The sequence below is a fragment of the Actinia tenebrosa genome, unplaced genomic scaffold (genome assembly GCF_029948245.1).
Source record: "Actinia tenebrosa isolate PJP-AT-01 unplaced genomic scaffold, QUT_ActTen_1.0 PGA_scaffold16__25_contigs__length_10494907, whole genome shotgun sequence".
Taxonomy (NCBI): Eukaryota; Metazoa; Cnidaria; class Anthozoa; order Actiniaria; family Actiniidae; genus Actinia; species Actinia tenebrosa.
The window spans coordinates 9,584,389-9,599,396 of NW_028292576.1; the positions used below are offsets into that span (position 1 = coordinate 9,584,389).

The 15,008-nt window shown below is 35.5% G+C and overlaps 2 protein-coding genes across 5 annotated transcripts; one reads left to right on the top strand and one right to left on the bottom strand.

Moving 5' to 3' along the window:
- The first annotated feature begins 551 nt into the window (after window positions 1-551).
- On the top strand, window positions 552-9,461 carry LOC116289917 (QRFP-like peptide receptor). Of its 4 annotated transcripts, none has more exons than XM_031696859.2 (4): window positions 552-735; window positions 830-1,031; window positions 3,032-3,102; window positions 6,663-9,461. In XM_031696859.2, exon 4 carries the CDS (start codon window positions 6,680-6,682, stop codon window positions 7,784-7,786), a length of 1,107 nt encoding a protein of 368 aa, XP_031552719.2. In that variant the 5' UTR covers window positions 552-735; window positions 830-1,031; window positions 3,032-3,102; window positions 6,663-6,679; the 3' UTR covers window positions 7,787-9,461. The 4 variants fall into 4 exon arrangements, with proteins under 4 accessions (XP_031552719.2, XP_031552721.2, XP_031552720.2 ...); XM_031696860.2 differs by having other exon boundaries at window positions 554-664; XM_031696861.2 differs by lacking the exon at window positions 3,032-3,102.
- LOC116289916 (uncharacterized) lies at window positions 8,205-14,754 on the bottom strand. The gene is made up of 12 exons (XM_031696857.2): window positions 14,572-14,754; window positions 13,633-13,709; window positions 13,027-13,130; window positions 12,508-12,582; window positions 12,129-12,260; window positions 11,673-11,906; window positions 11,308-11,371; window positions 11,113-11,200; window positions 10,634-10,721; window positions 10,394-10,471; window positions 9,906-10,021; window positions 8,205-9,426 (listed from the first exon to the last, which is right to left on the bottom strand). Exons 1-12 carry the CDS (start codon window positions 14,748-14,750, stop codon window positions 9,294-9,296), a joined length of 1,368 nt encoding a protein of 455 aa, XP_031552717.2. The 5' UTR covers window positions 14,751-14,754; the 3' UTR covers window positions 8,205-9,293.
- Window positions 14,755-15,008: the final 254 nt, after the last annotated feature.

Genomic DNA, 15,008 nt, shown 5'->3' on the forward strand with positions numbered 1-15,008 from the left:
ATACTCAAGTTTTAAGACAAAACTGGCAGATCTTTTTATTTGATAATGGCTAAAGCCTTACCTCTAGGCTCTTGAAAGGCGCCAATAATATCGTTTTCCGGCAAGCGCGCAAACTCAAATGTCTACCCTTTTTTACACTACATTGTTTATATTTCATTTCGTCTTAATATCAAATCTATTTTCATTCAGGGTTTTGTATTTTTGTTTTTTAATTTATAAAAATGCGATAATAAAGTATGAAAATAAAACAAGTCAATGTTCCCGATTTTTTCATTTCGTTTTGAGTCTTTATACAAAAACAGACCGAGCTGTTTTGATAAGTATGTTTGGGCTGACCTTCTGTATACCGTGGTGGTTAATCAACAAATTTCATCACTCTCTTACAATATGTTTTCATACAAAGTTCTAGGTTTTGTTCTACTTTAATTGCATCTCGTCTTTAACTCTACAAACAATCAGAGAGCTCACGATTAATCCGAGGTCTTACAATCCAAACAAAGACATGCCGTCAAAAGTTGAGATATGACAAAGTTACCGTACATTTTGTCTTTGAACTTTCGCTTTGACAGTTAATTCCTCTGTCAAAAATCACTAAGTTTTAACACGAATTTATTAACTATTGAAAATCATTTCCATTTTACGAGATTTCCAGGAGATTTCTAAGGTATTGTCAGGCTTCAGTTTGAAGAAAGTGTAAAAACGAAATTTATCTAATCTATCTAATCTACTCTCAAGGTAATTGAATTCACACCTTTTAGTTTTTTGTTGTTGTATATTTATTAGTTTATGATTATGATTTTATTTCGTTTGAAAAAATCTTCATCTGAAGCTGAGGAATTCTATGAAGAAGACAGCTGTTCAAGTCCCACGGCCTTCGAATCATCTTGGATAATCTTCGTTCTTCTAGTCGTCCGTCACGTTAGGAAATCTTGGAGATCTACTAATACTGAAGTGAACGTGTGCACAGCAATTTGGACTGAAAGTTACACACTGAGCGAGCTTCCTATCATCTCTTTATCATTAAACTAAAGGTAATGATAGCATTGTTTCCCCTGCTTTTAGCTTCTAGTTCATTCTAACACTTGCTTTTAAAACAATTGGAATATTCTGGATATTTTTAGCCAAGTTTATAGTAACCAAAAAATGTGACCTTCATTTTATAATTTGCCCCCGAAGACCTTCACTAGCTACAATCTTAACAAGATTTATTATACTATGTCTAGAATCTAGAGTTGCTTTTAATTAGCTTTGAAACCATTTATACTTGATGTCAGTTTAAATAACAAAGTAATTCTGTTCAAGTCTATAGGCGTTCAATGGGTGACGTTCTTTTCGCTCGTGATGAATATAAACACGTAGCTAATCAATTCATTGAGCAAATACCTGGGGCTGCATGGTCGTTTTATGAGTAGATGACTTTATCAACTTCAAATAAGATAATTATTCTTCAAAGTTACTTTAACAATTGAAGTAAGTGGATAAACTTGAAAAAATTACACCTTTTTTTTTTTTTTTTTTTTTTTTTTTTGTCATTTAGTATAGAATAGAGGTCAAGAATACACGAAAAAAATTCGCATTTCGTAAACACCAGGAAAAAAACTAAAAAAGCTTTTCATCAGTTTGATAGCAACCATGACTTTAAGACGTATTTTTCTTAGTTGAGTCTGAAATCTTGTCAATGAATGTTATTCTTTATTCCTTTGACTTTTCTTATCTCAAATGCAAATATTTTTAAACGTCATTTTTTGACTTCAGACAATATTATTTTTCTTGAGTGCCGGCTTAGATCATGTTGTCCAAGGTCTGCTCAGCCTTTATCTCGCTAAATTATATATTTACTGAAGTTCCCTATTTAACTTAATTTAAATGGTGTCATAAACTTGAAGTTTACAACTTAAGATGTGGATCTTCCACTGGATGGAGTAAAATAAATGGAAATTAAGGCAAAATTAATTGCATTTTGTAAAGTTGCAAAAAGCATCCGCAAACCTCCCTGAAAAAAGTCAGTCATGGCCAATTTTTTAAATTTACTTTTTATATACAGTTGAATTCAATTCACGAAGACTTACAAAATGTTATCTAATGATAAATAAACTCACATCACATTATTTATGCAAAGGCGAAAAAAATGAACAAATTTCTGTATTATTTTCCATCTAAATGGATTGAGGAGGAAATAGACGAAAGCATATGTTTTAGTTCAGGAAAGCCAAACCCTAGCTGACAGTTTTAAATTCTTAAGAAAAACACTTAGTTGATGTTTGCAGGCAAAGTAAACCACGTTCTTTGCATTTTTGGATAGTTTTATGCATGAAGGCTTCAGTTACTGCGCAGAATTCTTTCGGCTGTATTTTTATTTTTGCGCAATAAATTAAAGCTGTCGAGAGCTGTAAAGTTCAACGACGTTAAATGTAAAAAAACGTCACTATTATTGATGTAACAGTTAAGCAGTAGAGTGGTTGTCTAACTTGTCGACTAATTATACGAAACTGCCAAAAAACTGACACTATCTATTCCATTAATACTTCCTTTTTAAATATTTTGAATCGTAAGCTTCCTGCTTTAGACTGAGGAACCTTAGTGAGTTCCTGCAAGAGTTTATTTTTTTTCTCAAAAAAGATTTTCTATCGTATACTAAAAAATTTTATTATACAAGTTTATTTCAGTCATGTTTACAACACAATTTATTGACTTATCATAGGTTTTTATTAGTTTTTTAGGTTGTTTATTCCGGAAAACATCTTCACAACAAAACAAAAACAAAGTCGGCTTTTAAGAACGTGATTTAAAGTTCTTGTTGATAGTACATTCTAACTTCATTTCCTAGAGTTGTAATCTATGTTTTTTATTGTCCATTATTCAACTCAGCGAGATCCCGTTAGACTCTTATCCGCGCACCGGCGCGATGTGATTAATCGCCTTCTTAAAACCCTATTCACGTCCTTAAAACAAATAATCCTCTAACGAGGTCAGTATTGTTGAACCACGTCCCAATTAAAAAAAGCTGACTTTAAAAACACCAAAATTGCAGGTAATTGGGTTACTTGTCGCCATAGAAGCCTTACAAGCCCAGCAAAACTTTACCAGAAAGCATTGTAGATGGTAAGAATGATTACAAGCAATTTTATAATTATAAGGGATAGACTGTCACGCTTTTTATACTTTCGAATATCGTAAATTAAATGAACTCGAAATCTATAAGGAAAAAATGAGGATGTTTTTGTCACTAAAAGCCAAAAACAGCTGGTCTAATATAAAACAAATTGAGTCAGCATAAATATAGTGCTACAAACATGTAATATATATATTTCATTCTGTCAAAATAAGGCCAAGCTCACTAAAAATCCATTATGCTATCTTATGCTTGGTGTCTCAAATATTCATTAAATTTGTGCTTCTCTGATTGGTTAAAATTTATATATCTATTTCTAGTCAGTTTGAAATTCAGCGTATGATTGGCTCGAGCCCTTGCTTTCTGATTGGCTCAAAGTCTTGCTTTATGATTGGTTGTTACTAGAGCGCAGATCTATATCAGATGGTCCAAATCCTAAGAGCTCAGAAAGCTCTTTTTTTGGCCTGCTGCGAGTGAACAATTTTCGAGATTTTCATTTTTGCAAATATATTCCATAAAAAATAATCTTTTCATCTTCAATATTAGGTAAGTTAAACTTAGATTACACTATCTTCCCCAAAATCACCGCACATTCAAGGCAAATCAACACTGAGTCATTCAACCCGTGAGAAATTTTAATATAAATTAAATATTTGTTTCTTTGTTTTGAACAAACTTCACAATTCATCTCCGCAAGTGTGACTAAATTCCGTTGATCGTTCGCAAAACCAACTGTGCGATACTTATCGAGATTTAGTTTCTGCTCTTATCAAACACCGGTTAACGCCTGTGACATATAAGACATCCCACTGGGAGTTTTACTTAATCATCTCTATTCTTTAAGCCGTTTTTTTCTCTTACCTTTTACAATATTGACACCAACCTCAAGCACAATCTAGCTCTTTCAAACACCAAATATGTAATTTTTTCCAATAAAGTGCCTTTTATTTTTTCGTTATTATTTTTCCTATCCTTTTCGTTTTTTTTCCCCGGCCATTTTTTCCTTATGCACATTTACTAGATCTAGCGTTTTTTTCTGTCTGAATTTGTCCAACTTTTTTTTAGTGACACTTACCTAGAATTTTACTAACGAGTTTTTTGCATTTCCCTCATCAGGAATTAACACGTTTAATTATAAAATCTTAAATTTTTTCAATCATATACAATTGTCTCTTGTTATATTTACAAATAATCATTCACAACAAAACGACAAATACTTTTTAAAGTTTTAACAGTTTTGAAGCTGTTTTTGCCAAATTTTGTATATTTTTGCATGGAGAACAAAACCAAAGTTTAACATTTTCAAAACTGTCTTTTGCCTAATTTTGTATATTTTTTTCACGTACGGACTACAAAACCCCCGTTTGACGTAAGTAAATACCATGCCTTGATTTCAATACATAACGCACAGCATGACATTCAATAGTAAAGTTCAAACATAATTATCCTCAGCGGTTGGCATTTTACCTCCTTTTAGATCGCAGCTCATTTAGATAATCCTGTAGTATAGTTTAGTTCCTAAACACTTGAGTTCCAATCAAGGCAGTTAAAACTGCAGAAGTTTTTCGATTCTCTGCCGGTAGCCAAGTCTGTTCGCATAAACCACATCACCAAATTATGAACTGAATGAGTGTGAGTACCGTAAATAGTTTTGATTTATTCCTAAGAAGATCAAAACATGTTATATATAATATATATTACTGCATTTGGGCTTCGCTTGAATTTTACGATATTCTATCCATGTTTTGCTCTTTCTAACCGCGTTATAACCAGCCGTTATTAGTCTAGACAAATCAAGATGTGCAAGCAGGTTTATATTTTCAAGTTTTATATTGAACCGGCTTAGTTAAGCCAAGAGGTGTCTGCTATAAAATACGTATTTAAAGTGGTATTTGTTCAATATAAACTTCTTAATGTCAAAGTAAGATATAAAAAAAAAACTGAAGCTACTTGAAATAACTAACACATATCAAAACAATATACTACTTTTAAGCGTTTTTTTATACTCCTTTTAAGCGTTTTTTTTATGTTCCTTTTAAGCGTTTTCAAAACAATATACTCCTTTTAAGCGTTTTGTTATACTAAAATGCCAACTAAAAAGTTGTCTCCTAAACGGTACTTCGTGTTGTATTCTTGAAAGAGAAATGTTAGAATAAGAAAACAAAATCAAGCTACTAGAAATTATTTTCAAAAAATGTAGTCTTTTTTAGGTGTTTTTGCTTGCTAAAATTAATTTATCAGAACCATTTAAATTAAAGAAATCTAGCTGAAGAATGAAAATTTTTAAGCAAGTCGGGAAAGCAGGGTGTGGTCGTAGAAATACGACGTTAGAATCTAAGTCGTAGTTTCTCCTTTTTGACTACGAATAAGTTGAATATGAAATCTTTAGGAAAATCAATTAAGTTTGTGAGCAATTAGGTTTAGTGATGCTCCTCAATCAAGTTAAGGGTTACTTCTAAATCAGGTCGAGGGATAATCCAAAATTAGGTGAATACTCCAAAATCAGGTAAGGGATACTCAAAGTTTAGAGAGGGATACTCCTAGTTCAGACAAGAGATATTTCTATTCCTGCCGTATGTGACTGAGTTGTATAGAAGTCTGACGTGTTTGTCCTCGGCGCAGGATACGAACGATTCGCTTCTTGATAATAATTTGAAACATTTCTCAAGAAAACAAACATTTTGCAAAATTTTTTAGTAGGCATGAATTTCAGGTCACCCATCCTGGTACTAACTTCCCTCAACCGGACTTGACTCGGTATCTTTGACGCCTAAGTTTTTCCCACTGGACCATGGTTCTACGGAATCAGCATAACAATAGGCCGTGAAAACAATGCACCGAATAGACTAGACTTTTTAAGATTATATTTTCAACCGATTCCGTGCGTGGCAGAGATGCAAGGGATTAGCCGATATGGTCTGGGGGCCGGCTGGTCTCTCCCCTGATGCTTCGGCTAGAACATTTTCTCGCGTAATTCGTACACCCAAGGGCAGAAGGATTTAATCGCCGTCAGGTCCGAAGTCCATACGACGCCTCAGCTCTGCGGATGTCTCGGGGGTATGGCAAAATAGAATCGATTTTTTTCTTTTTTAATTTCTGTTGGTGGGTTCAAACCCCGTCGTATCCAGATAATTTTTTTTTCCTTTCAAAAAGCATATTATCATCAATTTATTATTACTATTTATTATTATTATTACCCTATAGAACTTTTTCACGTGACGTCGCTGTGGCCATGTTGGTGTACCAAAACAATACATATTGATACATATTCTATCCTCCGGGATTTTTATTTTTTACCGTGTAGAAAGTCCCTATTGTTTGGTACTGCGATATGGCTGCCTTGTCACGTGAGTGTGTGTAGACGCTCTATTCTTCTATGCTCATAAGTAAGCAAGCAATCTGGATCGGAAAAATCGAGTGTATGTTTTTTTCTGCTTTAAAATCGTTGCGCTAGTGGTGATATTTGAGTTTTGAACATTTTAGACGTCATATGATCAACAAGAGGACAGATAAAGATTATTAATTATTGTCTTTTTTTTAATATATCTAGAAAACGCAAGAATAACGATGAATAATACCACTAATATCACCGCGTCTGACGGGGAAGATTTTTGCGATTACACAAGGCCGAGCGAAGTCGGTATAATCGTGATGAGCGTGTTTTACATTGTCATGACCATCTTATCATTAACTGGTAACATTCTCGTCATACAAACCGTTGCCGTGAATCGTCGCATGCACACTGTTACCAACTACTTGATCATCAACATGGCAGTAGCTGATTTGCTCTTAACTGTATTTAACATGCCCTCAACGACAGCGTCTTTTCTTAAGACCACCAGTTATTGGGTTCCAGGGAAGCTTGGGCTAGCAATGTGTAAGCTGATTCCATTTATTCAAGCGGTTTCTGTTGGCAGCTCGGTGTGGAATATGAACGCGATTGCGCTTGATCGCTTTTTCGCTGTGGTGTTCCCTATCCGTCGATATGTTACCTTTCCCGTCGCGTATGGGATGATGGTCGTCGTCTGGACACTAGCCATTGGAATCAGCGCGCCGATTTTATACGCCATGAATCTGGAACCCGCGGAAGAGCCCGGACAATACTACTGTGGAGAGACTTGGAATCTCGATGACGTCAGCACAAGTTCAGCTCCTAAAGACTACACTATTGCTCTCTTTCTTTTTTTCTACGCCATTCCACTACTTATGATCTCCGTCTTGTATTCATTCATTATCTACAAGCTGTGGATACGAAAACTGCCTGGACAAAGAAGCGAGACCAATGAACAGAGGGCAGACAAGTCAAAGAAAAAAGTCCTGAAGATGTTACTGATCGTAGTCGTCTTGTTCGCGATTTGCTGGCTTCCACTGTACGTCACTCAGTTTATGTACTTCTTCGGGGGACCCTGTGGGGCGCCGACATCTGTGGTGTATTTTGGTTATTTCATTGGCCACGCCAACAGCGCTATCAACCCGTGCATATACGTTTTATTTAACGAGAATTTCAGAAAGGGGTTTCGTGATGCTCTGCTATGTCGTTGCCAGAGGAGAAGAATTATACCTGGGGCATCGACGATTGGCATCGACAACACTTACATTGATCGTGGTGCAACGTCGTTCAAGTTAAACGTTGTATCGCCGGCGAGACAAAGAGTGAACGACACTTATCAATGATAACAATAACAGGTGTTTTAGGAGCCGTGTTCTTTGCAATGAACAGCTCTTTCAAACCAAACCCTGGACCTTCAAGCCTTCAAATTGTCGATACCCAGAAGCCTCTGGGCTGATCAATCAGGGCGCACGGCTAACTGACTCACAAATCGACTCGAAATTTAGCCTGGACATGTGTTATTAATGCCGCTGAAGAATGTGATACCACAGGATAGAAGTCGTTCTGGTTGAACCTACAGGCAAAATGAAATTTTGTTGGGTTTCAACCGAACGCCTAGCAACAGTAACAAAAGAAGCTGACGATAGGCAAAGTGTCAATGGTGGAATAAGGCAAAGTAGGGAACAAGTATATGAGAATGGACGCACGACTACAGTGTATAGTGTCTATATGGGAAGGAGGAAAGAAATACAAATCGAATAGTGAGATTTTTCAGTTTTTATTTTAAAAATTCCTAAATAATCTTATATCCATAGCTACATATATAATTTGTTTATTTATTGATAAATTACTATCTAATTACATATTAAAAAACCAAATCGTGCCCATAAATAGTGAATTTGGAAAACGAACCACCGAGAAATAAAATTGTAATTCATATCCGAACATAACCGGTCTCGTTCAATGACGTCATATTTGGATGACGTCAAGGGTCATGACGTATCTTGGATGACGTCATAAATTGATGACGTAGCCTGGCATTGGTTAATTTAAAAATCCTATTACTGGTTTTTCCGAAATACCTTTAAAAAGTAAGGCTGTGCTGTGCATAATTATTATAGACCTTTTCAGGTTTTTCCATTTCAGACCACGTGTCATTCTCTAGAGAATAAGATTCTTCGTTTGAGTTGTATCCATATTCAAGTGTCTTCTCAACTGTCCTTTTTTTTCCACGAGGGTAGCACTTAATAGCCAATGGCTAACAAACCTGTGGCCCTCACTCCGTGATCGAATTGGAATTTAGGAGTTGATTTTTTTCTGTTAAACAAAGAAATGATATGCAAGAAAATAACATGTGGTCTGAAAAGGGGAAACGTACATTAGGCCCAAGTCGAGTAGGTCTTCTGGTCGCCAACATTAATTAAAAAATCCCAACCTAACTTTTCCCGTGATAAAAATTAAAGTGTGCTTTGAATAAATATAATTGTAATAAGAGATATTATTAATTATAAGCCGGAAATAATGATAATAATAATGATAATAATAATGTAATTATAATTCATATTTTGCTTATTTTAATTCATATATATTACTTATTTAACTCAATTTTTCTGAATATCTTCAATTTGCAATAAATTATCTTTAATTTCTTTTCTGAAATCAGAAATCCAGCGATGAATGACCAATCAAGCGTCTAGTTAATATCACGTTGAACCATACGTCACTGACAACTGGTCTTTCATTGGTCATAATTTCCCGCCTCTTTTAAAATTAGCATACGTTTACTGGTACAGCGGTCGTACTCATAGTGACTCGAATACCTTTAGGTACCAGCCTCTCTATATCTTTGTCTTATTCATTCTTCAAAGTCTTGACCTTGCCGTTGATTGGTTGGATTTGAACATGTGATTTGTTTTGTATTCTGATTCCCAGTATTGGGAACATAATATTTAGAGCAAAAAATTTTGTGAATGAAATGATAATCCTAAAAAAATAAAAGGGAAAGAATAGGTCACATGATCTTATTAAGCTGTCTTATACATTTATGTTGCAATCATCATCTCAGTTTTTGGATCATCCTCATTATCTTCAATATCATCAATTTCATCATCACCATCAACATCATTATCATCATCATCATCATCATGACTACAGTCATCCTTATAATCTCATAATCATCATCAAAACCATCATCATTATCATCATCATTATCACCATTGACACTATCATAATCACCACCACCACCATCATCACTATCCTTTTCATCTTCATCACAGTTTTCATCATCATCAAAACCATCATCGTTATCATCATCATCATCACCATCATCAACATATCATCATCATCATCATCATCATCAACATATCATCACCATCATCATCATCATCATCAACCTATCATCACCATCATCATCATCACCGTCATCATCATAATCATCACCATGGTACAATACATTATACTTACCTAAGTAGTATACATATAACTAAGGAAGCCACCAAAAACACGGTACTCCAGAAGGCAGTTTTGGTAAAGAAGGGTGGAGGTCTACCAGCTACAGGACACTTTGGTGAGTCACGTTGCTTGATGAAAAATTAAGCAAAAGAACTATAAGTGACTTAATAAGAAATCTAGTAATATATGGGGGAAGGAAATCGGTTTACAATGTCTTGAGCATATATTTCTATGATGGTGTCTATTTCGTACCCAGACAGTCCCAAAATGCACTGCAATACCAACTCGACCCATTTTTTACTTCAACCTTGGGATAGCTACTAAAGGGAAAGGATCAGAGGCATGGTAATGGATGCCATGAGAGAACGTGATCAACATGGAATGTAGAGTGATGTAATATTGTTGTTTTGGGCTTTGCTTGCAGAATTGGTACCTGGTGTGGTAATCATACTGACATGAATGTGATCACATGATTAAATAAGTATTTTTGATTGGCTTACTTTAGTCAGATGATCTAGAGGAATGGCATGTTGTAGATGAACTCCATTTTCACCTCGTATCTCTACAGACACTTGAACCTGAAGTTGACAAGCAATGACGTCAAATGAAAAGCAGTGAGCTATTCAAGGGCATGGATCATCGAACCATAGCTGTCTTCTCACATTCTTTACACAGTATTCTAATAAAGGGGAGGAAAAGGCAGTTCATGTCCCTTAACCTGAAGGCTAACTGATACCTACCGGGGTTGTGTTCCAGTCAATACTAATCATCCCATAATTTAGTTCGGTTATGACGTCATTGAAGCGAACAGAAGACGAAGCAACATCACTATGAAAAGAATAAGACTACATCAGAGATAGCAAAAGTTATCAAAAGGCAACTATTAGGGAGAGAGAGAGGGATGATTGTTGAGGTTAGAGGGGAGTGACAGCCTCTTTATCCCCCCACCCCCTCCCCACCCCCTCCCCCCTTATTGGTAACCTTGGATAATACCTCTTACTTTTTATTAACTTATACGAATATAGAAAACCTTGCAGGATGTGTTGGGGGAAAAACAATGAAAATGTTAAAGTTTTGGAGGAATGTCTAACACTGACTGGTTTAAGGAAGTGAAGAGAGCCAAGAACAATAGAATCCCTTTGGGGAAGGGGTGGGGAAAGAAAATCGACGTCCTCAACCGAGGGGTACAATTAGTAGCACACAAAGGAAGATTACTTACTTTAGAAGCCAGTTACAAATGGGCTTGGAAATCAACGAGACACAAACTGATGTCATTCCACTGGAGGTGAATTCATAAAGTGGGTACCCTGTAGTGATGATAAAAAAGCAAGAAAAGATGAATCAAATGCATATTTGATTTCAGTTCCTTTGTACACATATAGACGTGGGGCATATGGGAATAAGTCATGGTTACCTGTGCTTGTTGCGTTAAGACATTGAAATTCACCAAAATGAACATCACCACTCAGTAGCATTACCTGAAAAAATGAATATTTGATAAATAAAAAAGGAAAAACTATGGACAAATACAAAAAGGATGGATGGACGGACGGACAGACGGTTGGTTGGATGGACGGACGGACGGACGGACGGACAGATGGATGGATGGATAGGTGGATGGATGGATGGATGGATGGATGGATGGATGGATGGATGGATGGATGGATGGATGGATGGATGGATGGATGGATGGATGGACTAATGAACAAAATGAATGCATGGAAGGATGGATGAATGGAAGGATGGATGGATGGACATTAGAGACCAGGCTCTCCTTACCCCTGGTGTCTTCTGTAGCATCCATATCAATCTATCGTAGCTCTCTGGACAGGCATTCCATTTGTCAATCACTGGCAGATCAGATAGTATTTGAACACCGCTACCAATCAGAGTCAATGATGAAGGATTCTTGTCACTCAACTGTTTCTCCAGCCATGCCCACTGCGCCTCTCCCAGGATATCACAGCCTGCACCCTTTGGGATGGAATGGGAACGCGTATCCAATAGGATAATCTGTCGAAGAAAGCAAATTGGTAAACGATCAGCACTAATCACAAATCTATCTGACAATTAATTGTGCTGCTAAACTTCACAATATTCCTCAAACTGTGGCATGTGTTAACACTGCTTATCCAATCAAAATGCTCCAACACATATAGCACTGTCATGGTCACAGGTGCACCCTTTATAATAATTGTAACTTTTAAGAGATATACAAAACCTATTTTAACATACCTTGACTGTTTTATTTCCCTGTCCAAACAGATAAGAACCATATACTCCTTCACGATGCCTCCGTACACTTTCTAAGGGTTCGTCAAGAAAATCTAGAAAAATTCCTTGGGATTGTAGACGATCTTTGTGATTCTAAGAAAAAAACTGGAACTTCAAGATCTTAAACTAATTATCAAATTACCCTCACTCCTCATACCCCCTCCCTTGAACATGAAGTTACAAGTGAATTAACACCTTCCACCCCCCCCCCTCCCCTTCAAAAAAAAACCAGAAATACTCAGTGTCTTTATAAAATTCCCAAATGGAAATCTAGGGAGGAAAGATGGCTCTGTCCATGATATTTATTCCAATGATTGACAGCTCTACTAATGTTTCTTACCTTTCCACCGCGGTCCATACCATAGTCATGATCGTCCCATACACCTAACACTCTTACACCACTTTTTATAAATGACTATATGAAACCAAACAATAGATTAGCATTGGGCTCTTGATCTGGGAATATACTGGTTCACAGATCCTTTATGAGAGATGGATGCTCCCAGTAATGAGCTCCTGATCTGGGAATATGCCGGCTCACAGACCCAGTACTGGAGATGGATGCTCCTAATAATGGCTCAAGTCCTGATCTGAGAATATAATGGCTCACAGATCCAGTATGGGAGATGTATGCTCCTAGTAATGGCTTCCTGATTTGAGAATATACTGACTCACAGAGTATGGGAGATGGATGCTTCTAGTAATGGCTTCCTGATTTGAGAATATACTGGCTCACAAAGTATGGGAGATGTATGCTCCTAGTAATGGCTTCCTGATCTGAGAATATAACATTTGGCTCACAGATCCAGTATGGGAGATGGATGCTCCTAACAGGATTGAAAATGTAGCTCTTGTGCACCTGATAATTTGTCAATTTCTTCTGTTTTTGGTATCTTTCAGCTACTAGTTCTAGTGGTGCTGGTGTCCATATCAAGGGAAGGACATTAGTGTCTGCATACACAGCTAGGAACCATAGAAAACAAACAATATATTTAATTCTGAGAAAGGTTTTTGAGGGAAAAAGTAAAAAAAACCAAGGAGGATTGAGAAATAGATGTATGTGTTTGAAAAAAATGAGAAAGAAATTCAGAAATAAGAATGGGATTGGAAGGAAAGTTAAATGAGAAGACAGAGAATTCGAATAAAAAGAGAGAAAAATTTAAACAATGATAAAGGAAGGAAAGAATAGATGGATGGATGGATGGATGGATGGATGGATGGATGGATGGATGAATTGATGAATGAAAAATGAATGAAGAAATGAAAGAATAAATGAAAGAAAGATAGAAGGAATGAAGGAATGAATGAATCGACCAACAAATAAATAGATAAATAAAGGAAAGAATAAACAACTAAACTGACCAAAACATAGAAGGAGAGAGAGACTGTGTGTATGGATTGTTTTGTGGCATAACAAATAAATAATAAATGGACTAAGGATGATATTAATAATCCCATATCTTACCATCTCCAAGCCATACCCATACATCAGGATTTTGTTGGATTATATGCTTCCACAATGGTTGGATCTTGTTCTGGTTGCTATGGGGAGGGAAACACATATCTTACTTTTCTGTATAATTACAAGAATAAATTCACTTTCAAAAATATAAACAAAGTATGGCTTTTTATAGACAATCTCAAAAAAATTGCCCCCCCCCCCCCCCCCCCCCCCAGCACACAACAAAGTTTCTAAAAAATGTTCTATACAACCCCTGCTCTGGTAAATAACAATATGATTAATTATTAAAGATTATTGTTAATTGGGTTTAATAAAACAGCATAATTCTATGCACCTTTTTCATAAATTTCACATTTTGATCATGTAAAAAAACACTCTAGATTTAGTAAATGAAAGATATATTCATCACAATATAAGAAAATATTCGAAAATAAGAAAGATTTAGGCTTGTTGAGAGTAGAAAGTTAAATATTTGAGGATTTTTTTGTTTTGTTAGCTTGGTGTAAACCAATTATGAAAAAGCAGGTACTTGGATGTTTGTGGAAGCGGTCTAAAGTTCAACGGAAGTAAGAAAATAACGTCATAACCGCAAAAATTACTTTTAAAGGAAAAATATCTAAAAAATAATAATAATAAAACGTTCTAAATAATGTATATTGGTGTATTGAGAGCCTTTTTCACATATTTGAAGAAATATAAAGGTTTAAATTTAAGTAAAAATTACTGTTTCATATTGTAAACAGATTTATTGTTGTCAGTCACGAGACTTTTCTGGAGAATAATTTTTATCCGTTCCCAACATATTTGTTTTAACTCTAAATAATATTCAAAATAAAACAGATCTAAACTTAAGAAGAAATATAGATAATATATGAGACGTTGAATAAAATAATTCTACAATATGTTCCCAAAAAAATATTTTCTTCATTTTTCTCCACTTACTTGCAACTTCCAAAGGCGATCCGGCTTATAACCGTTTCGTCAAAGAAATCAGCTTCTATTTTCGTTTTTTCTTCACATTTAACTAACCCAAGACATAATATATATAATATAAACGTTTTTAAATATAATCTAAAAGAGCTAAAGTTGTTTTTAAGCTTGTGTTTTCCCATTGCTACCATTTGTCTTGTCTGTTAAATAAGTTACACTTTATTCAATGTCAGCGGAAGTCTTAGAAACATTACTCCGATTTCCGGTACTATTACTTCCGGTCCACGACTAACCGGATAAATTTTTTATTCCTAATATCACAAAAAAGCAAGGATGCATTTATTATTTCTTTACGCAATAATAAATTGTAATGAGGTCAATATATCATATATTTCTTTGAGATTTGTTTTAAAAATTTTGTCATTTTGTTGGGAATGCTGTGGTATTTT

What these genes read in the sequence shown, in the direction of transcription:
- LOC116289917 (XM_031696859.2), top strand. Translation starts at nt 6,680, where the DNA reads ATGAATAATACCACTAATATCACCGCGTCTGACGGGGAAGATTTTTGC.
- LOC116289916 (XM_031696857.2), bottom strand. Translation starts at nt 14,750, where the DNA reads ATGGTAGCAATGGGAAAACACAAGCTTAAAAACAACTTTAGCTCTTTT. An exon ending in AGAAATTGACAAATTATCAG is followed by an intron (nt 12,583 to 13,026) that starts GTGCACAAGAGC and finishes GGTTTCATATAG; the next exon opens with TCATTTATAAAAAGTGGTGT. An exon ending in TTGACTGGAACACAACCCCG is followed by an intron (nt 10,472 to 10,633) that starts GTAGGTATCAGT and finishes TGTCAACTTCAG; the next exon opens with GTTCAAGTGTCTGTAGAGAT.